General features: G+C 39.8%; 3 protein-coding genes across 6 annotated transcripts in view; 2 read left to right on the forward strand and 1 right to left on the reverse strand.

Moving 5' to 3' along the window:
- The window catches only part of LOC307024606 (uncharacterized protein), a 402,876-nt gene that overhangs the window by 16,553 nt on the left and 362,391 nt on the right, over nucleotides 1–23,932 (forward strand). The window lies entirely within an intron of this gene.
- LOC307024601 (uncharacterized protein) lies at nucleotides 6,029–11,461 on the forward strand. The gene is made up of 2 exons (XM_079658887.1): nucleotides 6,029–7,480; nucleotides 7,788–11,461. The coding sequence occupies exons 1-2, from the start codon at nucleotides 7,334–7,336 to the stop codon at nucleotides 9,768–9,770; spliced, it is 2,130 nt and encodes a 709-aa protein (XP_079515013.1). The 5' UTR covers nucleotides 6,029–7,333; the 3' UTR covers nucleotides 9,771–11,461.
- Nucleotides 15,859–23,932, reverse strand: part of jmjd1cb (jumonji domain containing 1Cb) — a 136,538-nt gene continuing 128,464 nt past the window's right edge. For 3 of the 4 annotated variants that reach the window (XM_079659351.1, XM_079659354.1, XM_079659353.1), the window contains 2 exons: nucleotides 17,859–17,990; nucleotides 15,859–17,213 (listed from right to left, as the gene is read on the reverse strand). In XM_079659351.1, coding sequence (XP_079515477.1) covers nucleotides 17,121–17,213; nucleotides 17,859–17,990 — 225 coding nt within the window. In that variant the 3' untranslated portion in view covers nucleotides 15,859–17,120. The remainder of the gene's footprint in view (nucleotides 17,214–17,858; nucleotides 17,991–23,932) is intronic. The other variant, XM_079659352.1, reaches the window with a different exon arrangement.

Raw genomic sequence — 23,932 nt, forward strand, 5'->3', positions numbered from 1 at the left:
GGCGGCAACGCCTGGAAGCCCCTCATAGGCCTGATCCACTCTCCTCTGGAACTCATCCTGTGCAGATATGATTCCAAAAGGCAGTCTCTTGAAACGGTACCTGCCGTAGATCGTGTTGAACGTGGTTAGCATAGATGAGTCGTGTGTGAGCTTTATATTCCAGTATCCAGATCTGGCGTCTAGTACACTGAAATACTGTGCTCCAGCCAGTTTTGGTGTGACATCATCTAGAGTAGGGAGTGGATAGTGGGGTCTTTGGATAGCTTTGTTCAGGGCGCAGGGGTCTAGGCATATTCTCAGCCTATTTGTTTTCGGCTTTTCCAACACTACTAGTGCATTAACCCATTCAGTTGGCTCTTTGACTTTTTTGATAACGTCCAGTTTTTCCATGTCGTCCAACTCATCCTTGAGCCGGTCACGCAGAGCATATGGGATGCGTCGAGGTGGACATACCACTGGTGGTCCAGAGGGTTTGAGTTGGAAACTGCATTCACCAGGAAACAGTCCGATGCCTTTAAACACATCAGCAAACTCTTCCATCATGGTTGTGTGTGTTATTGGCTTTGCATCAGCTCATGTATAATTTTGACTAGGTTTAAATCTAGACATGCTCTTAAGCCTAACAGAGGTGGAGTATTTGTATGTATCTATGTCAAAACCTACCATGGCTGTTTTCTCACCGTGTTTACATGTCAGTCTACATGTTCCTTCTGCTTCTATCTCGTGCCCACCATAATCTGAGAGTTGGCTTGATGGGGGGCCTAGTATTACACTTCCATATATCTTGCGGAATGTGTCTGCTGGTATAATACTAGTCTGAGCACCAGTGTCCATTTTAAACTTCAGTTTGTTCCTCGCTTTTCCTATTTCTACTTCTGCATATGCCTGTTCTCTATCTGTGTTTTCATGCTCTTTTATGATAGCATCAATATAGAGTTCTTCTAGTGACTGTTCTGCACTGTTTGAGATGGTATGCAATTTTCTGGGATTATATCTCGTCTGTGGCTGCTGTGTTTGTGACCTACACACTTTAGCAAAATGGTTGGGCTTCTTGCATTTGCTGCATTGGCGACCCTTTGCTGAACATTCCTCAGTGCGGCTGTGCTCCCTCCCGCATGCTCCACATTCCTTGCTCCTCACGGCGCTGTTACGATCATTCCATGTCGTCTTGTGCCCACGGGATGCTTGGTCTGCTCTAAAAGGTTTTCTGCTTCCGCGTGAGCAGAGCGATTGTCGTGGCTAGCAGCGGGGGTTAGCATTGTCTTTAGCTGCTGCTGTGATAGCTCATGTGAACGTGCAATGTCAATGGCTTTCTCTAGCGTCAAGTCTGGACCGTGACACAGAGTCCTGCACGGGTCTGATTTTCAAGGCCCGCTCCCGCCCCGCACCCGCGACGTGCAATACCGAACCCGCCCCGCTACCCGCACATATTGCCAATTAGTTCCGCAACCCGACCCGACCCGCCAGCACAAGATCCGCAACTCGACCCGAACCCGCATATACAGGACTGTCTCAGAAAATTAGAATATTGTGATAAAGTTCTTTATTTTCTGTAATGCAATTAAAAAAACAAAAATGTCATACATTCTGGATTCATTACAAATCAACTGAAATATTGCAAGCCTTTTATTATTTTAATATTGCTGATTATGGCATACAGCTTAAGAAAACTCAAATATCCTATCTCTAAATATTAGAATATCATGAAAAAGTATACTAGTAGGGTGTTCAACGAATCACTTGAATCGTCTAATTAACTCGAAACACCTGCAAGGGTTTCCTGAGCCTTGAAAAACACTCAGCTTGGTTCAGTAAACTAAATCACAAGTATGGGGAAGACTGCTGATCTGACTGCTGTCCAGAGGACCGTCATTGACACCCTCCATCAGGAGGGTAAGACACAAAAAGAAATTTCTCAAAGAGCAAGCTGTTCACAGAGTGCAGTTTCAAAGCACATCCACAAAAAGTCTGTTGGAAGGGGGAAATGTGGCAGGAAACGCTGCACAACCAAGAGAGATGACCGCAGCCTTAACAGCATTGTGAAGAAGAGTCGCTTCCAGAATTTGGGGGAGCTTCAAAGACAGTGGACTGAAGCTGGAGTCCAGGTATCAAAAGTCACTGTTCACAGACGTGTCCGGGAAATGGGCTACAATAGCCGTATTCCCATGGTCAAGCCACTTCTGAACTCAAGACAACGGAAGAGGCGTCTGACTTGGGCTAAGGAAAAGAAGCACTGGACAGTTGCACAGTGGTCCAAAGTCCTCTTTTCAGACGAAAGCAAGTTTTGTATTTCATTTGGAAGTCAAGGCGCCAGAGTCTGGAGAAAGGCTGGAGAGGAGCAAAATCCAAGTTGCTTGAAATCCAGTGTGAAGTTCCCACAGTCAGCGATGGTTTGGGGAGCCATGTCAGCTGCTGGTGTTGGTCCACTGTGTTTCATCAAGCCCAGAGTAAATGCAGCTGTGTACCAAGAGATTTTAGAGCACTACATGCTTCCGTCTGCTGAAAAGCTCTATGGAGATGAGGAATTCATTTTCCAGCATGATCTGGCACCTGCCCACAGTGCCAAAACCACCAGTAACTGGTGTACTGACCATGGCATTACTGTCCTCGATTGGCCTGCAAATTCCCCTGACCTGAACCCCATAGAGAATATGTGGGGTATTGTGAAGAAGAAGCTGAAAGACACCAGACCCAACAATGCTAATGAGCTAAAGGCCGCTATTGAAGCATCCTGGGCATCCATAACACCTCAGCAATGCCACAGGCTGATTGCCTCCATGCCACGCCGCATTGATGCAGTAATCCGTGCAAAAGGATTCCCAACCAAGTACTGAGTGCATTAATGGACATTTTCAAATGTTTGATTGTGTTTTGCTGTTATAAATCTTTTTTTTTTACTTGGTCTGAGGAACTATTCTAATTTTTTGAGATAGGATTTTTGAGTTTTCTTAAGCTGTATGCCATAATCAGCAATATTAAAATAATAAAAGGCTTGCAATATTTCAGTTGATTTGTAATGAATCCAGAATGTATGACATTTTTGTTTTTTTTAAATTGCATTACAGAAAATAAAGAAGTTTATCACAATATTCTAATTTTCTGAGACAGTCCTGTATATATAAGCAGTGAAAACGTGCAATTATTAACACACGCAGTTGCATATTTGGCTCAAAAAGCCTGGGATGTTGGTTATTTTCTCCATCTAGGAGGACACCAAAAGCCTCCCAGACGTTGGATTTCGCTCTTGAGGAAGAGTTATTGAAAATGCTGTATTCTCCGCTAGAGAGCTTCACCTCAGCCATTCAGAATGTGGCGCGCTCAGCAGCAGATAGATGCGCTGCAGAGGTTATGATTATGCACGGTCCCGCGGGGGAGAGGTCTGAGGATTTCAACATTAAACTAAATTATTATTATTTCAATATATTTATTATGCAACACCCGCAACCCGACCCGCATCATCTTTGTTTTACCCAGAACCGAACCCGGAAAAAAGCGTTTGAAAAAATACCACCCGCAAATCACCTTTTTTGCGGTTCACCCGTCGGGTACCCGCGGATACCCGACCCGATGCAGGACTCTGCTGTGACATAGCAGTTTTTTGCGCACTCTTTGTGAGTTTGTAGCAAAGACAATCCTGTCTCTAATCATTTCCTCACTGTTTGGGTAGTTGCAGTCTTTACTTAGCAATTTCAGCTCCGTTACAAACTGGTCAAAACTTATGGAAGCCCATTTCCACTTGAAAAAAATAAAATCCCCATGAAAAGTCATAATTATGAGATAAAAAAGTCGAAATTATGAGATAAAAAAGTCGAAATTATGAGATAAAAAGTCGAAATAATGAGATAAAAAGTCGAAATAATGAGATAAAAAGTCGAAATAATGAGATAAAAAGTCGAAATTATGAGATAAAAAAGTCGAAATTATGAGATAAAAAGTCGAAATAATGAGATAAAAAGTCGAAATAATGAGATAAAAAGTCGAAATAATGAGATAAAAAAGTCGAAATTATGAGATAAAAAGTCGAAATAATGAGATAAAAAGTCGAAATAATGAGATAAAAAGTCATAATTATGAGATAAAAAGTCGAAATAATGAGATAAAAAGTCATAATTATGAGATAAAAAGTCGAAATAATGAGATAAAAAGTCGAAATAATGAGATAAAAAGTCATAATTATGAGATAAAAAGTCGAAATAATGAGATAAAAAGTCATAATTATGAGATAAGAAGTGCGCATGCGCTGCAGTGGCGCTGTCTTCAAAGGTCCCTTCATCACCTTGCTACTCTCCACCATGCAAACGGCATCTAGTCCTAAATAAGGTAACTATTACAGGTGACTTTTGTAAATGTTAGATGTTACATATAGCCTATATTGCAGCTAAACTACAACAATGCAGTTCATAGCTTTGACTTTACCTGAACTATAACATATATGCCTATAGTTTTGTGGTAACGTTCACGCCACTAATGACAATAGTGTAGGCATACTGCTGCTGTGAGTTGCTAGCCTAACTCTAACCCGTAAATGCTATCTCAGCTACGGTACACCACTAATTATAGTAGCCTACATGTAACGCAGTGGTTAAAAAGTAATGCGTTAATTGAACATTGCACTGTCGTTCTTTATCGCTTTTCAGTTTGCTATTCTGGGGAAATACTAATGCCATAGCGATCATTCAGTACATGGCCAAACCGAAGTAGTACAGTCAGATAGCATGGATAGCATTCATTATGCATGTGTTGAACTTTCCTCTCGGCTCCCAGACCGTAGTCGAGGAAACAGGGGATTACTCTGTGGTCTCCCAGGGCCGAAGCAACAAGCTTCAGGTTCAATAATATCGAAATGACTGGAGAGAGGCGAGCTGTTCTTTGGAGGCCGTTGCATTTATTTAGTTCTTCTTGTTACACAAAATACTTCACAGACCTATATTTTCCGCTGCTTTGTTTTACTTCCAGAAACATAAAAACGCTCGCTCACTCTTGCACATACTTGTCAACCCTCCCGATTTTCGCGGGAGACTCCCGATTTCATTGCCCTCTCCTGCTCTCCCGGTTTCCTCCCGGGGTCATATTTCTCCCGCATTTCTCCCGATTTCTGACAAAATCAGATTTACTCAGGACTATTTCCACTCGGACTTTAATACAGCTACACCATTGTTTGGTTTCCATGGTAACACGTCTCTTTAGTAGCGCGCGCAACTCAAAGTCTGAGAGGGTGCGGCAGATTGTCACAGAAAACAGAACAAGAATCGACAACTACTCTACTCTCTGCTCACTCCTTTACTGTAAAATACAGGTCCAGCCCACACATATGCTCCATCCAGGATGGTGCTACAGGCCGCAAGGCAGTGCACTTACAACTACAATAAGCATGTTAATGTTAATCTAACAGCTCCGGCGATCCACTAGCACCCCCACACACACGCACGCACGCACACACGCACGCACGCACGCACGCACGCACGCACGCACACACACACACACACACACACACACACACACACACACACACACACACACACACACACACACACACACACACACACACACACACACACACACACACACACACACACACACACACACACACACAGGGCGACTGTGGCTGCGAGGGAGTGCGGTCGTCTTTCAACCAGAAGGTTGTGGGATCGATCCCAGCCCATGCAGTCAACATGTCGATGTATCCTTGGGCAAGATACTTAACCCTGAGTTGCTCCCGATGGCATGGCCAACGGTGTGTGAATGTGTATGAATGTTAGGTCCTATAGAGTAAGGTACACTGCTCTGTATGAATGGGTGTGAATGGGTGAATGACATGTAGTATGTAAAGCGCTTTGAGGGGTCTTAAAGACTGGATAAAGCGCTATATAAGTACAGTCCATTTACAGTCCATTACACACACACACACACACACACACACACACACACACACACACACACGCCACACCTCTCTCTCTCTCTTATATAGCGATCTCACTCTGCATGACCCTAATATCATAACACATGGATATCTCAGCTACTTGGCAAATCTATAACTTAGTCAGGCTCTTGATAATGCGGGCAGGAGTGTGTTAGCAATATACGAGTTAGAGTAAGAGGAGAGAGTGAGGAAGTGTGGAAGAGGGAGTAAGCAAGAGAGGAGATGAGGAATAGGAAGAGAGGAGGAGAAGGAGGCAGAGGAGTAGGAGAGGAGGGACCAATTAGAACAAATGTTGCATTTTTCCTTATATTAAATATAGTCTTAATCACAACTAAAGTATAGCTTATAGGTAACTTATTTTCATGAAAGAGGGAAAAGCCTAATGGGAATGTTATAACAAGTCTGAAAATAGTCAACTATTGGTTTACATGCAACACAACATTTGCTGTTGAGATGTATCAACGTACAATGAAAGTTGTTGCCATGCAGCTAATTGTTTCATAAAATATTAATACAAGCCGGGTTTTTTACAAATCAGTTTTTGCTACACAGCTATGAAAAAAAGCAGAGCATTAAGTAAATAAACACGCTCATGGCATATGTAACAACTTTCCCTTCTTAATAAAAATTGCATTTTAAAAACATGAATTGAAGTTCCATTGGCTTCTTTAATTTGTTGAACATCCAGCCAAACGGGTTATCGTCAACTAGTCACTGCAGGTGCTTTTTCATTCAGCGATGTCATAAGCTGCCTCACAATAAAATCAAAAGAAGTGAATATTTCCCCTTAACCACTTTAAAGATTGGATTTGTCATATCAGAGGCCAACTTACGAAAATCTGATAACCAAGAGTCCTATTTTAACTATTACAAGATCAATAAAATCTAATAAAATTAAATAATGCTCCCCTTCCTCCTTAGTTGGAGAATTTGGAGTAAAGTTTATAGTCTTATTTAAACATGACATTTAAAGGTAGGGTAGATAAGTTTGAGAAACCGGCTCGAGATACGCTTTTTGTTATATTCCATTGAATGCTCTTAACATCCCGATAGCAATGAATACATTAAATGCTTTGACAATAAATACATACAAAAAATATCATCTGTGGAAGCCGTAGTACTGTAAAAAGCACGACCAATCATCTGAGCCGGCTAAAGTAACTGGATGGCCTACCTGCCTGTCAGCCTTCCATCTGTGCACAAACTTATCTCGTGCCCTCATTGGTCATGTGCGCGTTCGTGTGTTGGTGGAGGTGCTCTGTAAGGAAGTGGCAGATTTTCTCCGGTTGTGTATTTTCAAATTCTAGTGATCTCTAGCTGGTTTCTCCAACTTACACAACCTACCTGTGAAGATGCTTGAATACCAAAACGACAAACAAAAACGATTTTGTAAAAATCAACTTTAAAAATCAAATGTATTTAAGGTTATATTTAAGCTTTCATTTCATTCAACACAGGTGGAGAGGTTTTTTCAACTGTCACAAGATGGACGAGCTATCTGACTATATAAGGTCACGACATGTGCCTGAGGAAGACATACAGCGAATGGAACAGGAGAAGGTAGTTTATACTGTATATATTTTGTTTTTATATTTCTGAACATTTCTTGTTATTGTAGTAAAGTGTCTTTATTACATGTACAGCACTTTGGATCAACCAAAAATCGTTTTTAAATTTGCTCTATAAATAAAACTTGATTTGATTTGATTTGATATAGGAAATATGTGACAATTCACAAATAAACATAAAAAAAACCAAAGTTTGGAAGAGCTTTGAAAATAATACCTGGTGCTGTGTATGCAGGTTTTTCATGGTTGTAATTTAATTCACTTGACCTAAGAATTCTTGATATATTTCTTCATTTTAGATGGATTCCAGTGTCATAACTCTCATGACAGATGACCAGCTGAGAGAGTATCTGCCATCCTATGGTGATCGACTGGCTGTTTTTGGATACTGTAGACGGAAGGAAAAAGAACCCACGAGTCGCAAGTCAAAGCTCTTTGATCGACTTAGAGGAAAGCTCTCAAGAAACAAAGGTGATCATGTGTCTGAGACAGAACATCAAACCGCTCCAAAGAATGCTCAGAAGAATGCTCAGAAGAATGCTCAGAAGAATCAAAGAAAGATTGAAATTGGATGGGTGCATTTCAGAGAAGGGGAATTTGTGCAGGTACGCACCAAAAAGGGTGGAGGGACCAGAAAAGAGAGTGTCATGAAGGACAGTACAAAACAGAACCCAATTGAAAAGGCTGTGCAGTTGTTTTTTCCAGATGGAAAAAATGCAGAGGGGAGCCTTACTGATTTTGACATTGATTTAACGGACTTTCAGCGGCATTCATTAGAGGATAGTATCACAGTCAAGGAACTGTATGAAAAGACAAAATTACCTCTCTTACGTTTCTATTTAACAACCAAGAAGAGAGACATTGCCAGTGACATAAATCTGGTGGAAAACAATAGTGATGCAACTGCTCAAGAAGGTGAAAACACACATGCCAGACCTGATATCTATCACCTCTCTACAGACACATCTGCAACAGATCCGGTGGAGATAAGTACTTCAGATGTCATTTTTGTTGGAAGCAGCACAGTTTTTGCAAATGAAAACATTGATAGTGTTTCCCTTCTTTACACCACAGTCAACCCAACTGATGCATCCAGTTTGCAAGAACATGAAACACTGTTTCATGTCGGTGCTTTAGATGATAGTGGCATTGTAACTTTCCGCACAGACAGCATCTCTCTGATGGAGTACTCCAGTCTTGATGATACATTGCCTCTCTCTACGGAACTGTCTATTGAATCATCCATGCCTCCTTCAATGGATATGTTTCAGGAACAAGCCAATCAGAGAGAAAGAGTGAAGAAAATTATTGTTCTTCATCGTGGACAGATTCTCAGAGAACTTATTGTAGTGTTTTCTGAGGAAAATATCATGGAGAATGACTTTCACTTCCAAGTTATTCTTCCCGATGGAAAGCTTGAAAAAGCTGTGGATGATGGAGGTGTTATGAGGGATATACTGTCCGAATTTTGGAATGACTTTTATGAGCAGTGCACTATGGGAAATGGCTTCAAAGTGCCATACCTGCGTCATGATTTTGGTAAACAAGAATGGGAAAGTGTAGGCCGAATAATCACATTTGGCTGGCAAAAAGAGAAGTACCTTCCTGTTAAACTTTCACCTGTAATTCTGGAGCAAGCTCTTTTGGGCTTTGTTGAGAGTGATCTTGTGGACAGCTTTCTCAAGTATGTTTCAGAGTCTGAGCGGGTGATCTTTGAATCTTGTCGTTCAGATTTTGAAGGTGTGGACCAAGAAGAATTGTTGGAAATCATGGATATCCACAACTGCCGGCGGCTTCCAACAGCAGATAACTTTGAGCAAATCTTGAAGGAGATTGCTCACCAAAAACTGATTCAAGAGCCTGCTTTTGTGATTGAACAGTGGAACAACACACTTGCACCTCTTAGATCAGAGCTGAAAGGGATTGCAGCAGTCTATGAAGAGCTACAACCAACATCAAGAAAGATCATGAGATCAATGACTTACCCCAGTACACAGAATGCCCAGGAGAAACAAATGGTCAAGTATGTTAGTGCATATCTTACAGAGTCAGACACCCAGCACCTCTCCCTTTTCCTCAGATTTTGCACAGGATCAGATTTGTTCACAGGAAAGAGCATCACTGTCAGCTTCACACAACTTCAGGGATTTCAAAGAAGACCTGTTGCTCATACATGTGGCTGTTACTTGGAGTTGCCAGTCAGTTACGACCACTACCCAGATTTCCGACATGAAATGAACAAAGTCTTAGATAGCAACGTGTGGGTAATGGATATTGTCTAAGATACAAAGATTTCAGCTTACAGCAACTAGACTGCAATCAGAGGTTCACGTTTAGAATTTGTAGGTTTTCCAGATTATTGTGAAGGAAGTAATACAGCTTGTTTAACCTTACTGAGTGCCACCGCATCAACATCTTGTCAATATTTCTTTACTGCTTTTAGCAACTTTTGTTGAACATTGTTTTCAGTTTAAGAACATGTTTACGTTTCAATGCAGATAACTTTCTGTGAATACCTCAGTTAAGGAAGTAGTTTAAGATTGATGGTTTATATTGCTAGACTTCACTAATAACCTGAGTCTAAATCAGTTATTTCAGACAACAATGTATATCTTCCTTTGTTAAGCACTATTCTATTCAGGTGCTGTTCTTGTTATTTACCAAAAGACAGTTTGGCATTTAAACCACTCATAAACGTATCGATGGATTACAATTAAAGGCTGCTGATGCTGTAGCAAGTTAGATTAAAATGCAGTCAAAAATGAAAACAGCAATTTTGGTTTCAGAGGTTTATTGAAGTCTGCCAGCTGATTGGTTGGATTCAGATAAATGGAAGGGGAGAAAGGAGCGAGGAGAGAGGAGTGTTTGAGGAAGTCACTCGCTCTGTCTCACTCTCTCTGCTGCTTGCTCCTACCTGTTTAAATAATTGAATAAATAATTATATTAATACATGTGTGTATTTTGCATTTGTATCCTGTTTTTACACATAGTCAATCAAAGGGCAACACATGACTTTGTTTGTGTGTACATACAAATATATGTACTGAGAACATTTGGTACATCTTTGACGTGTCTCAAACAGCTACAATTATATTTTCATTCATCACAGGTTCAAGTATATTATAATTCTGACAATTGCAATCAGTATATATATTTCAATTTGTCCTGGGATGAAACAGGAAACACATTTCTGAAATATAAATTGTGACACTGCCCCAGGAAAGTTAATGATCCAGTTCATTGTTCATCAGTTGTCTGAGTGTGATATACAGGTTAACAGTTTCAAATACATCCTTTGTTAATTTCAGATTATACTCTGACATTAGATCCACACAGATATGGAACACATCTTCATCACATGGGAAGTCCTTGAACACACACTCATCAAGGCAGACTTGAACTTTCTCCAGGTCCACGTGGTGCAAACAATCTCTGCCTCCATACAGGTGAGGGACTGCATGCAATATGGAGGGACGTCCATGGGGTGATCGTGAGTTATGGACTTGACGGACTCTGTGATTGTTCCAAGTCAATACAACCTCATTAAGTTCTTCCTAGGAGACAAATCATATTCAGTCAAATAGAAAGTAGAAAAATACTGGGCAGTGGTGATTACTGCCTTAGTGAAGTATAGTCTTGACCCATGTTTTGTTATATTTGTGAGATTTGTCTTCTAGTTTTACCATGGTAGGTTGGCACAATCATATTAATACCTGTAAAATGTAAATTGCAGCAGTGCAACTAATGTTATATCTTAACAGCTATACAAATGTGGTGGATAAACCCGAAAATAAAAATTCTTAGATACCTACTTATTTGACACAGCTACTCTGAATACCCACATATTTTTGTTAGCCAGAAACAATAACTTATTATTCACTCTATCCACAGAAAACAGGCAATTTCTATTTTACACATGTTCATTTGTGGCTCTTTAAAAATATTCACCACATTCAACATTTATTTATTTCATAATGTGACAAGTACCTGTATTATTTGTAGAAAGCAGAACTGGATCAAGGACTTGTCCAAGAAGTTGTCTGAGAAGTAGCCATCTACACTCAGTTTGTCAAAAAGGTCCATCCAAAACTGGACACACTCACTTCGCAAGGTCAGCCACCATCGTTCAATACGCTGGTTTCCAGTGCTTGGACCAAAGGTTACATTGTCTGTTTCAGCTTGGTTCTCAGAAAAATGCAAAAACTGCTGCATTTCAGCCATATGGCCATTTTCTGTTCCTAAATCAAGTCTGAGTCTGGCAGGGCACCCACCAGCATTGATAACAGCATCAATAAAGTAGCCAGCGATGATCTTCGGGTCTTTATTTGTTTTGTAAGCTTCAAGCCATATCATCTTTCTTGAAAACCCGTCAATGCATCCACTGATTGCAATTCCAAATGGCTTAAGCTTGTCGTAACCATCAATGTGCCATACATAGTTTGGACCACAGCTGTGGTAGATGCGCCTTCGCAGTCTGTTTCTTGACCTCAGATCAACACCTTCACCATCTAATAACTGTAGCAGTATTCGCACTGTTTCTCTGTCAGTCACAATTCCATGTAACCAACATTTTTGGTGCATCCATCTGTAACCATGACACTGACCAGATGTTTCCAGTTGCTGTTCAATGAAGATTGCCACCTCAGCCACATCGGTTTTATTCTTTCGACGCCAGAGCTGCTTCTTGCTTAAAATCCTTTCAAGGGTGCGTTTGCTTAGTACAACTCCATGTGAATCAGCAAGCAAATTAAGTATTTCATCTGTTGTAAATCCACGTTTAAAGTAGTCCTCAATGTACTCACAATCCATTTCCGTGTCAAGATAAATAGGAGAACTCGAGGCAAAGAGCTGCTTTATCTCATAATGGCTTTTTATCTCATAATTATGACTTTTTATCTCATTATTTCGACTTTTTATCTCATAATTTCGACTTTTTATCTCATAATTTCGACTTTTTTATCTCATTATTTCGACTTTTTATCTCATTATTTCGACTTTTTATCTCATAATTATGACTTTTTATCTCATTATTTCGACTTTTTATCTCATTATTTCGACTTTTTATCTCATTATTTCGACTTTTTATCTCATAATTTCGACTTTTTATCTCATAATTTCGACTTTTTTATCTCATTATTTCGACTTTTTATCTCATAATTTCGACTTTTTATCTCATAATTTCGACTTTTTATCTCATTATTTCGACTTTTTATCTCAATTTTTATCTCATAATTATGACTTTTTATCTCATTATTTCGACTTTTTATCTCATAATTTCGACTTTTTATCTCATAATTTCGACTTTTTTATCTCATTATTTCGACTTTTTATCTCATTATTTCGACTTTTTATCTCATTATTTCGACTTTTTATCTCATAATTTCGACTTTTTATCTCATTATTTCGACTTTTTATCTCATAATTATGACTTTTTATCTCATTATTTCGACTTTTTATCTCATTATTTCGACTTTTTATCTCATTATTTCGACTTTTTATCTCAATTTTTATCTCATAATTATGACTTTTTATCTCATTATTTCGACTTTTTATCTCATAATTTCGACTTTTTATCTCATAATTTCGACTTTTTTATCTCATTATTTCGACTTTTTATCTCATAATTATGACTTTTTATCTCATTATTTCGACTTTTTATCTCATTATTTCGACTTTTTATCTCATTATTTCGACTTTTTATCTCAATTTTTATCTCATAATTATGACTTTTTATCTCATTATTTCGACTTTTTATCTCATAATTTCGACTTTTTATCTCATAATTTCGACTTTTTTATCTCATAATTATGACTTTTCATGGGGATTTTATTTTTTTCAAGTGGCGGAAATGGGCTTCCATAAAAACTCTCACTGTCTCCTTGGATTTTTTCATGAAATTTATAGCGCGCAAATATGGGATTTGCTTTCGGAGTTACATAAGCTTCAAAACCGTCATAGTACGTTTTTAGTACCTTACTTTGGTCTTCTGTGAGAGTCCATGTGTAAAAAACATCTCTGCCTTTTTCCCCAATCCATAGGAGTAGATAGCTACATTTCTCCTCCTCGTCTTTAGCATGTAGCGGGCCTGAAAACATTAGCTGCACATGCTGCCGAAACTTTCTCCATGCGTCCGGCAGATTAGACGAGTCCCAGTCCATTCGTGGTGTTGGAACGCCTGTGTTCTCCATCTTCCGTCATCAGGTCGATGATAAATGAACTAACTCTGACACCATGTAATATTCTGTTCTATGGACATGTAAGTGTCTACATAAACAGATGAAGCGGACTACTTCTATAATTCCGAGTGTCCATCTTTATTTCCACTGGCGCATAACATGCACACATACATCACGTCATCCACGTGATCTCTGTAATCAAAGATCTTGTATTCACCAAGATGTTACAGCCCGTAATTTATTTTCCTCATTGTAGCGACCAGAGAGGGGAGGCGGGGGGGAGGGGGGGGGGGGGGGTATCCAGTCTCTGATAGTGTTACGTTATTATGAGAGTGCTCTATTTATATAAATATATATATATATATATATATATATATATATGTGTGTGTGTGTGTGTGTGTGTGTGTGTGTGTGTGTGTGTGTGTGTGTGTGTGTGTGTGTCCGCATATTGTCTCATTATACCGCACTGTGAATGAATTCAAAGTAAATATATAAGTCATCATGAACACATCTGTCCATCAGACAGGGCTGCTGTGCCTCCTGTCATCATTAATAGACGTCTCTTTAAAATGACCGCTCAGAGGAGAGGAGTTCTCATTTCTCTAACCGCCTGCTGCTTCCCCTCCTCTCTCCTCGGTTCCCCTCCTCGGCTCCTCCGCTCGCATCTCCTGTGGGCGGGACTAAATTTCGAGGATAGGAGTCGAGGAGGGGAGTTAGAGAAATGAGGGAGGGCCAGAGGCTCACCGCAACACCACAACAACTCCCATAATCCCACGCTTCTTCACCAATCTACGTTTTTTGTCATTATTTGATTGGGTGACCCCTAGTGGCAGAAAGGACATACTACGTTTAATCCAGCGCCATATAGATAGAATATATTCTATAGAATTATATCTATATGGCGCTGGTTTAATCTCAAATCAAAAAGAAATCATGCCAGCAAATCATTGAATAGACATCCCAGATCAACTCCTGAACCAGAACAATGACTGTCCCTCAACAACATTCCTCATGTCACAATATGGATCATGGTAAAGTAATTAGTTTATTTTTATTTTTTGAATAAACCAAGATTCCTTCAGATCAGAAAGACAGGCACCTCTGCAATAAGCATGATCTTGCTGCTTTACATACAAAAATAATCCCAGACATTCAACAATCATCGAATCCAGAAAAGAGATGTGTTCATAAACGTTCTACCTCCATAAAGGAAGTCATTGTTGTGTACATTTAGTATTTAGTTATAGCAGAATGTAGCATGTTGTGTTTTAAAGATATAAAGGTGAAACTCCTGCTCAGACCTACGGATACAAAAATATCAACATACTGTTTTTAGGAACAGAAAATGTGACACGTGACGTTGAATGTCAATCAAAGTGCTACAATGGCAGTTTATATATATATATTATTATTTTTGGATCACCACCCAGTCTTATTTATTTGATTTAGCTGCTTTTCCATTTCATTTGTACAGTGCATTGTGGGAGAATAGAATCCATAACTAACATATCATAAATGAAGTGTGTAATCTGGATTTAGGATATACCATGGACACAGTAGGAGACTATTTGACTGGACTGGTGTCACTGGCTGTCACCAAACATGACCTGTGTGATTTGATTTGTAAAATGTCAGTTATTTCTCCTGTCAGCAGGGTGGAGGCTGTGGAGGAAGGGGACATCTTTATGAAAAATACAACTAACGTGGAATAGCAGCACCACCTAGTGGTGAGGATCCCACAGTGCAATGACATAAACTGAAGTTTTAAACTGGGCATTCCCTATATATTAGTATTAATATATTCATGTTACTGATTCCCTGGTGGTGTCAGCCACGAGGACATTACTGCTTCCTGGTGCTGAAATAACTCTGGTGCAAAATGCAAACTCTTAAGTTCAATCGTTTATTAAATAATAGTAATATACATTCATTCCTTTCTTTAAAAGTGATTTTGATGATGTGCACCATTTTGTTCATTATAAAAATGGTAGCTTGGGAAACACAGTATATAACTCAAAAATAATAAAATATGTGTGGATTTCTCGGCCTGTGGTTGTGATTTGAGGAATCTTCCATAAGCCTGAGAGCTGAAAACATTCTGGGTAGTTAACTGTTAGTCATTTTCAGCCATATGAAATGAAACAACACAGGCTTTGCATCCCGCTGAGCCTGGTATGAACACACAACACACACGTTTGATAAATCCATTTTAATGGAAAATGTAAAACCCTTTGAACTTCAATGTACAAAGCATGTAACACTTGCACTTTAAAATTTGAAATTGAAGCAAGCCATGTTTTAAAAAAATACCTCAGTGAATGTATATATGTATATATTTACACATTATAGTAAACATTTCATTATTTTACCTTTTAACTTCAAAAGTTCACCATAGTAAATTTAACGAAACAAAAAAAACAAGACAATTCATTATTTTCTTAAATAAATTATATATTTTCTGTAAATGTCTTAATTTTACAGCAAATACTTTTTTTTTATAAAATGCTGAAGTGTATAAGCCATTTTGTTCTTTTTTACATAATACAACTTTACAGTCTTTACAATAGTTTGGCAGTTCATTTTCAAAAATGTATTTATGGCATGAGGACTGTAGAGCATCAACATTTCCCAAAGTTACAGGCAATAGCTGGTGTGTGTGTGTGTGTGTGTGTGTGTGTGTGTGTGTGTGTGTGTGTGTGTGTGTGTGTGTGTGTCCTCCATCACAGTAGAGCCGTATTACAACTGAAAACCACATACTAAAAGAAAGAAAATAAACTGTACAACTCACATTTACATTAATGCTTTTTTTGTCTCAATAACATTGCATATCATACAGCTATAAAATAAATATATATCTTCACAGAGGAAATAAAACAATGTTCGTATTAAAAAGAAAATGTAGAACAAACGGCAACAGACAGATATAACTAGAAAAGAAGAACAGAACGGACAGAGTACAGAAAGACGACACAGAGGGGGGGGGGGGGGGGGGGCAGCGAGCGCTGACGGAAACTTCTCGTTTCTCTTTTTGCATTTTTTACCCTCAATATTTTTTTGATTTGAACAGCAGAGATGATGCTGCTGCTGCTGCTGGTGATGCTGTGGGGGCTGCTGCTACAGACAGGGACTACACCTCCTGCAGGGGGGGGCAGAGTCTCCATCATGCTGTCAGTTTACAGGGCAGCCTGAGTTTCCATGGTAACACACCAGTCACAGAGTTTGGTTTGAGTGGGGGGGTGTAATCCCTGTTGGTGCAACCGCCAAGTGTTTGTCTCCTCTTGGCACTGAAGGTTTGGTGGTGATGGGGGGGGGCGTGGTGCACTCACACCCTGAGGTCCCCGGGTCACATGACCAGCTCTTACCCCATCACCTCCACCTGAGGAGGGGGGGGAGGAGAGGAGGTGCTGATTGGAGGCGTCTCCCTCTCTGCAGGGCGGGGGCGAGGTGGAGGGGGGGTCATGAGTTCTCCTCTTCCTCGTCTTCCTCAGAGCTGTTCCTCTTCAGGGAGCTCACCGCCTCCTTCACACAGTGGAACAGGATGTTCTTCACCTGAGGAGGAGGAGGAGGAGGAGTTTCAGCAGCTGCACACTTTTGACTTTCAAAGCTTAATTTGAGAACATGTACCGTACATTGAAACACAGTATTGTTTGCATGTTCGTTGATTGCATTTAGAGCCTACACCAGTTTCTATAGCTTCATAATATTTGCAGAATTAGATTCCAGTGGTAGCTGGGTATAATTATTTCAGACCCATGTGATCCAGACATTATTAATAATTATAGCAAAGACAAAATGTATTTAAAAACGACTCAAAATAATGCTGCAATCCATATTTGTAGGCCTTTAACTGCGCTCAAAAAGATGTTGGTAAAATAAAAGAGGAAGACAGACGTTTGGAGTTTAGTTTAAAAGCCTCAATAGAAGCTTTGAATGAAAAGAAAAATCCCAACGTTTTCTAAACTTATAAATACAGACAGTACTCTGACACTGTGAGATAGAGCTTTGTTCAGGTAAAGATCTGGAGAAAATATATATTTAAAAATAAATGATTAATTGGAAACTGTCAGGAGTCGGTGGGCTGCATCATTTGAACATGAAAGAAGAGTGAAACCATCAGAGGGACTGGAGTAAAAGAACCCTGCTCATAAAGGGGACTCATGCTATGTTCACACCAGAAACAAAAAGCAACGTCACCTGCAGCTTGTCCTCGTAGTTGACCTCCTCATTGTTGGGCCGCAGCTCCTGGCTCAGGTGGAAGGAGTTGGCCACGTGCTCGGGGGACACAAAGTCATTGATGACCTGCACACAGCTGTGGAGGTTCTGCACCTGGGACACACACACACACACACACACACACACACACACACACACACACACACACACACACACACACACACACACACACACACACACACACACACACACACACACACACACACACACACACACACACACACACACACACACACACACACACACACACACACACACACACACACACACACACACACACACAATAATTAATCCCCACTCACTTTGTCATTAAAATAAGTTATATGTGAAAATATATAAGGACTGTGTGAAAACTGAGTTAATATGTGCCTAATCAAAAGCTATTAAAATATAAGATGATGGGAATAAAATGTTTAAACCTTCTGAATAACCAATGCAATTATTAAAACATCAACATATTAGTTCTATATAATCTATCTTCAAAACAACATGATCAATGGACCCTAAAGAATAATTGTTTAGTTGATATTTGTTTACTTCATTTGAGTCCCCTGCCTGTTATAGTTTATAATACAACTGCAACGCTCTGTATGTGGGTATGCACCAGGCCTCAATTAAACGCCTGCAGCTATTCAAAAACACAGCTGCACGTCTTCTGACTGGCCACAAAAAGCGTGACCACATCACCCCAATTCTGGCCTCACTACTGGCTTCCAATTCGGTTCCGAATTATTTTTAAATCCTTTTATTTGTTTTCAAAGCCCTAAATGGGCTGGCTCTGGCCTATGTAGCTGAACTCCTCCAGCGCTACACCTCAGCCAGAGTTTTAAGGTCTGCTGACCAGCTGCTGCTGATAGTGCCCAAGACCAGGCTCAAAACCCGAGGGCACCGAGCCTTCGCAGCAGCGGGCCCCAGGCTCTGGAACACTCTGCCCCTCCATGTGAGGTCGGCCCAGACCCTAGAGGTTTTTAAATCCTCACTAAAGGCACACTTCTTCTCCCTGGCCTTCTAGTCAGAGCGGAGCATGACTCCTGACGTTTCCCTGTATTTTTTATACTTTGGTTGGAAATTATTGTCTTTTATTGTGATTGTAGATATGTGTTTTTATTAGGGCTGTCAGTCGATTAAAATATTTAATCCATCTAGTGTTTATATATATCTATGGTTGGAGCTATGTGCAACTCAAGGCATATGCTCGAATGGGAGCTGCCTGGACGCTGCAATCATGTTGCACGCACTATCCGTGCTGAGTGTGATGACTTTTCGTACAATGTCCCACTGTCTGGCTACCTGCATAAAGTCAAGTGCTCGGCGCAGTTGTCGGCGAAATGTCACTCCTCTCTTTTCATTGAAACAGCTCCTTATATCCGTTAGCGCAGCTAGCTAGCACCAGATGCTAACAACAACAATACACGTAAGGTGTGCCCGTTCTCTCTCGCTCGCGCCACACATACACACACCCTCCCGGTCCTCCCGATGGGCAGTCGGTGCCTGCCGGTGAGCGTGGAAGTGTGGTCTGTCTACAGCATCAGTTGTAGATGGTATTTTAAACTCGATGCGCTCTGAAACTACGGGGTGGCCGAGGACAAAAAATACACATGCGTTAATCGCGTTAAAATAATTAGTGGCGTTAATTTTTTTTTTTTGCGTTAACGCGTTATTAACGCTTTAACGCAATTTGACAGCCCTAGTTTTTATTACATGTACAGCACTTTGGCTTGACCAAAAATCGCTTTTAAATGTGCTACAGATGTAGCACTCTAGAAAAGACTCCAGCCAACAGCTTCCTGCCAAAGATCTAACGGATCCCAGCAGCTGGGAATGTTAAGCCCTCCCACTATTTGCCAGATTTTCAATTTCAGGATTTAACCATGAGATGGCGCTTCATTCACAAATACAAAGTTTCATGGACTTTCAGTACTTCAGTTGTGTTTTGAAGAGCATTTGAACACATACTGTATTTGTTGTGGTTTTCACAGGCTACTAAAGTATAACGGGAAAAAAAATCAATATTTTAGATCGAATAAAGTATATCTAATCTTGTAATTCAATAATATATAGTCTTTATATATTAAATAATCATATTAATAATGTAAATGTTTACACTTCTTTATTTGTTATGCTCATACTTTTACCTTTACAATAGTTTGCTTTAATATGCAGTATATTTTTTGTAATATTTTTTTGGGATGTTTGCTTCCTCCTGCTCCCTTTCGGACACATACTGTATGATTTATTATTATTATTAATATGAAGATAATATTAAGATAAGATAAGATTTTATTTTATTGATTGAACATTTTTGTTTAGAGTTCTCTACTGTCCCACGGTAATTGAGAAGGCTCACATTCCGACCATTATTTAAAACAATAGGCGCTTTCACACCGTCTACAGTTAGATTTGCATAGAGGGAGCTGTGGCTGAATGGCCGGTGTCGGTACCATATGTGTTCGGGGTACCATATGTGTTCGGGTCCGTCTCTTACCAATGACGTCATGCATTGTGATTGGCTGTATGGTAATTTACCCAGGGGTGCTCGGGGGCAAATCACATCTACAGATCAAGACGAAGCGAATGGAAGTACTCCCATACTCCTAGCGTGTGAAAATGTTCGTGAAAAACGTGTGCAAAGTCTCTGAAAACGGTGCAGTGGCTGTACGGCATTGGCTGTACGGCAACTCAAGAGGACCATCATACACGATCAAAATCCGAAAATGTAAACATAGCCTACACTTCATTCTTTACTTTGTCCGTTATTATATGTAGAAGATATTACTTTTTTCTCCGTCATGTTGTTTCCATAGCAACAACTTCAAACAGGAAGTTAACCTAAATTATTTAAGACACTGCAACGAAAGTAACAAAAACAATGTAAAATGTTTGTGAAAAATGTGTGCAGTGGCTGTGATGCTAGCTTTGCGGCTAGCGGTTAGCATTTTCAATGGAAATCAGGGCTGCCTACACTCAAGCATTGGGCGTGAGAGTCACGCAATTAACCAATATCTCACGCACTCACGCCACACATGCCTTTCCTCACGCTAAGTTTTCGTCCAAAATAAATGTATATAAATATAAAAGTAAAGTGAAGGAACAGAAAACCGAGCGGTCTACGAAATGAGACGGTCTTCTGGCTTAGTTCCGTAAAGTTGGAACGATATAGGGAGATTCGGATTTCACGGATTAATAGCTCATGAACAAAACATTATTCAGTCACAAATGACGTCTCCTAAGTACCGTGGTAAGGTTGACAACAAACTACAATCACATTTTGATCAAAAAAAGCCAATACGCGCTGTCCTCCGAGCTGGACACATTACATTGGTCTCTATCCGCAGCCGGAGAAGAAACGAGTGCTCAGGGACCGTCTGCAAAGTGTAACTCCGAAAAAAGAGAATACAATAATATTCAATCACTATTATACAGCTTATTACTACCAAACTCACTGCACACATCAATAGTCTCCTGTGTGTCATACTACAGCAAGGAGTTTGGAAGAATATGCTTTTGAATACATTTGGGGAATATTTATAATGTAAAATCTTCAATAAATATGGCATCATCTTCAATAACTTTACTATTATACAATATATTTCTACCAAACTCACTATTTGCATTGTTGTTGTGCACCTGGTTAGCTAGCTGTGCTAACGGATATTAGAGGCTGTTTCTAAAACAAGGAGAGGGAGAGCTCTGTCCTGACTGAGAGAGATACAGGTCAGTGAGGTAAGGGACTCTCTGTTTAGATAGTTAACTTTAGTCTAGTTATCTCAGTGGGTCTCAAACGGTTTGGTCACCATTTATGAGAATAAATAAAAAAGAGTTATGAAATACTATATGACAGTAAAACAATAATACAGTTTAAAAGGAGAGTGATTTGTAAAATATCCATAAAGAAAAAGAAAATCTGTTTACAGTTCTGTTTCATATGGGTGTTGAGAGATGTATCCATAGATCTCTTAATGTTGCTCTCAAAATGCACCAGGTTGATGCATTTAACTTCAATATTTGAAAAAAAAAATAGCACATTAATAGCACATTACCTCTGCTTACACCTATATGCCATTTTATATGCTGTGAGCTGATTATCGAGATTTCATTGTAAGAGTCGCGGGTACACTGTGTGTGTATGTGCGTATTTCACTGTCGCGCCCGGTATATTAATGGGAAACTCTAGTTTGTACATGTTCAATACATTTGTAACACTGTACACATGAACGTTTCTTTTTTCGGTTCACCAAAAAAAAAATCTCACTCCAAGCTGAACTCAAATGTTGGCAGCCCTGTGGAAATATACATCGAAACATCATGTTTCAGTAAAAACAAGGCCCCACTGATCATCTACTCTCTGAGACGATTCCAGGGATGCCTGACTTGAGTTTCTAGCACCAGGGAAAGTGGACAAAAGTGCCCCAGATCAGCCTCTTAATTTACCCAGGGCCTAGTGCTTGAACACATATGGTACCCCGAACACATATGGTACCGGCACCGGCGATTAGGTGTGGCGCATTTATCATTAGAAATCAGAGCTGCCTGCCTGCCATCAGATTTCATTTAAAAAACAGGTCTGATTTTAAAGGACCCATGTCATTTTTTTCCAGTTATTACCCATCCCCTTGTGTGTTATGAAGGTTTTTCTGCATGTAAACGGTCTGCAGAGTCAAAACCCTCAAAGTACACCTTGTAGCGAGGAGAACTCTAACACAGAAAATACCTCCCCAAAACGCCTCGTTGGAGATACGTCACTGTCCATTGATTCTTCCAGGTAACTCATGATGTCATGCGTTTCCCGGAACCAAATGGACCAATCCGTGGAGCCGTTACGTTACGTCCGCGGAGCCGTTACGTTAAGCCCCCGCTGATTGGTCCAAATTGACCAATCCACGGACTTCCTCACACACACACTCAGTGCATGCAGCTCTGCTGATCTCTCCTCCCTGGCTGCAGGCTGATAACAGACAGTTGGGATCGCGGCGAAATTCTCTCTGCAGACCCATTCTCACAGCGTTTATCAACCTTTTTCTTTCTCAATATCAAGCCACACTTATTGTTTTTACTTCGGCTGTGACTTTGTGTGTGCTCAGGGTGAGTTTGGCTGTGTTTCGCTGTGTATCGCTAAACAAGGAAACCACACCTCCACGGAGCTCACAACATTCCGACCAATCAGAGCACACTGTGCTCACAGGGAGGGTGGGGGCTGGAGCTATTGGAGCTACAACGAGCCGTTAAAGGCAGAGAGTGAAATTCAGTGAATACACGTAGTTTACAGAGATGCTGTATGAGAAACCAAAGTGATTTTGGAAAATTGCACAATATAAATCTATTCTAGTAGACCTCAACAATGGAATTATGATAAGTGGAAATGGCCATGAAATGGGACCTTTAAGATCCTAAAATAAATAAAAATATATATTTTTTCTAATATTGTTGTGGTCACGTGACTTTGTTTAAAATCCAAGGGTGTAACTTTGGTTTGAGAAGTGTGGAGGGGGGGCACGAAACAGGGGGTCCTCCACAATTAAACATTTTTCCGATTTTATTCAATTTCCTGCCTTTCTACAAATATATTAGGGACTATGGTGTTAAAAAAATCCAAGAAAAATGTGTGTTATTTAAGGTAATTAGGTAGAGGCCCTTTTTTATCAGTAACGAATTTAGCAGTTGAACATACAGTAAAAGTTAACTGAGTGTCACTTGCAACGACAGTGTTGTTATTATTATGAATATGGATAAATACTAGGCTATTTATTATAAACGTTAGTCCTTAACATCTATCACTGTGTATATCACCATTCTTTAATTACATGTTTGATACGTTTTTATGAAATGAGAAATGAATAAATATAATTTAAATAAATTTAATTATCATATCATATATTATAATGTATTGTATTATTAAGTAATATCATACATTAACCCCATTATAGCAGATGCCACATTGAATGGATGAACACATTTATGCATCAATAATTACAAGAGCATTTCTAAATACAAGTTGTAAAAATACTTATGTTTGATATTTCCGGCACAGACCCTTT

The sequence above is a fragment of the Notothenia rossii genome, assembly GCF_949606895.1.
Source record: "Notothenia rossii genome assembly, chromosome: 11".
NCBI lineage: Eukaryota > Metazoa > Chordata > Actinopteri > Perciformes > Nototheniidae > Notothenia > Notothenia rossii.

Excerpts from the sequence above, each read along its gene's own strand:
- LOC307024601 (XM_079658887.1), top strand. The coding sequence starts at position 7,334 with ATGTATTTAAGGTTATATTTAAGCTTTCATTTCATTCAACACAGGTGG. Across the intron at positions 7,481-7,787 it reads AGCGAATGGAACAGGAGAAG|ATGGATTCCAGTGTCATAAC; the intron begins GTAGTTTATACT and ends TCTTCATTTTAG.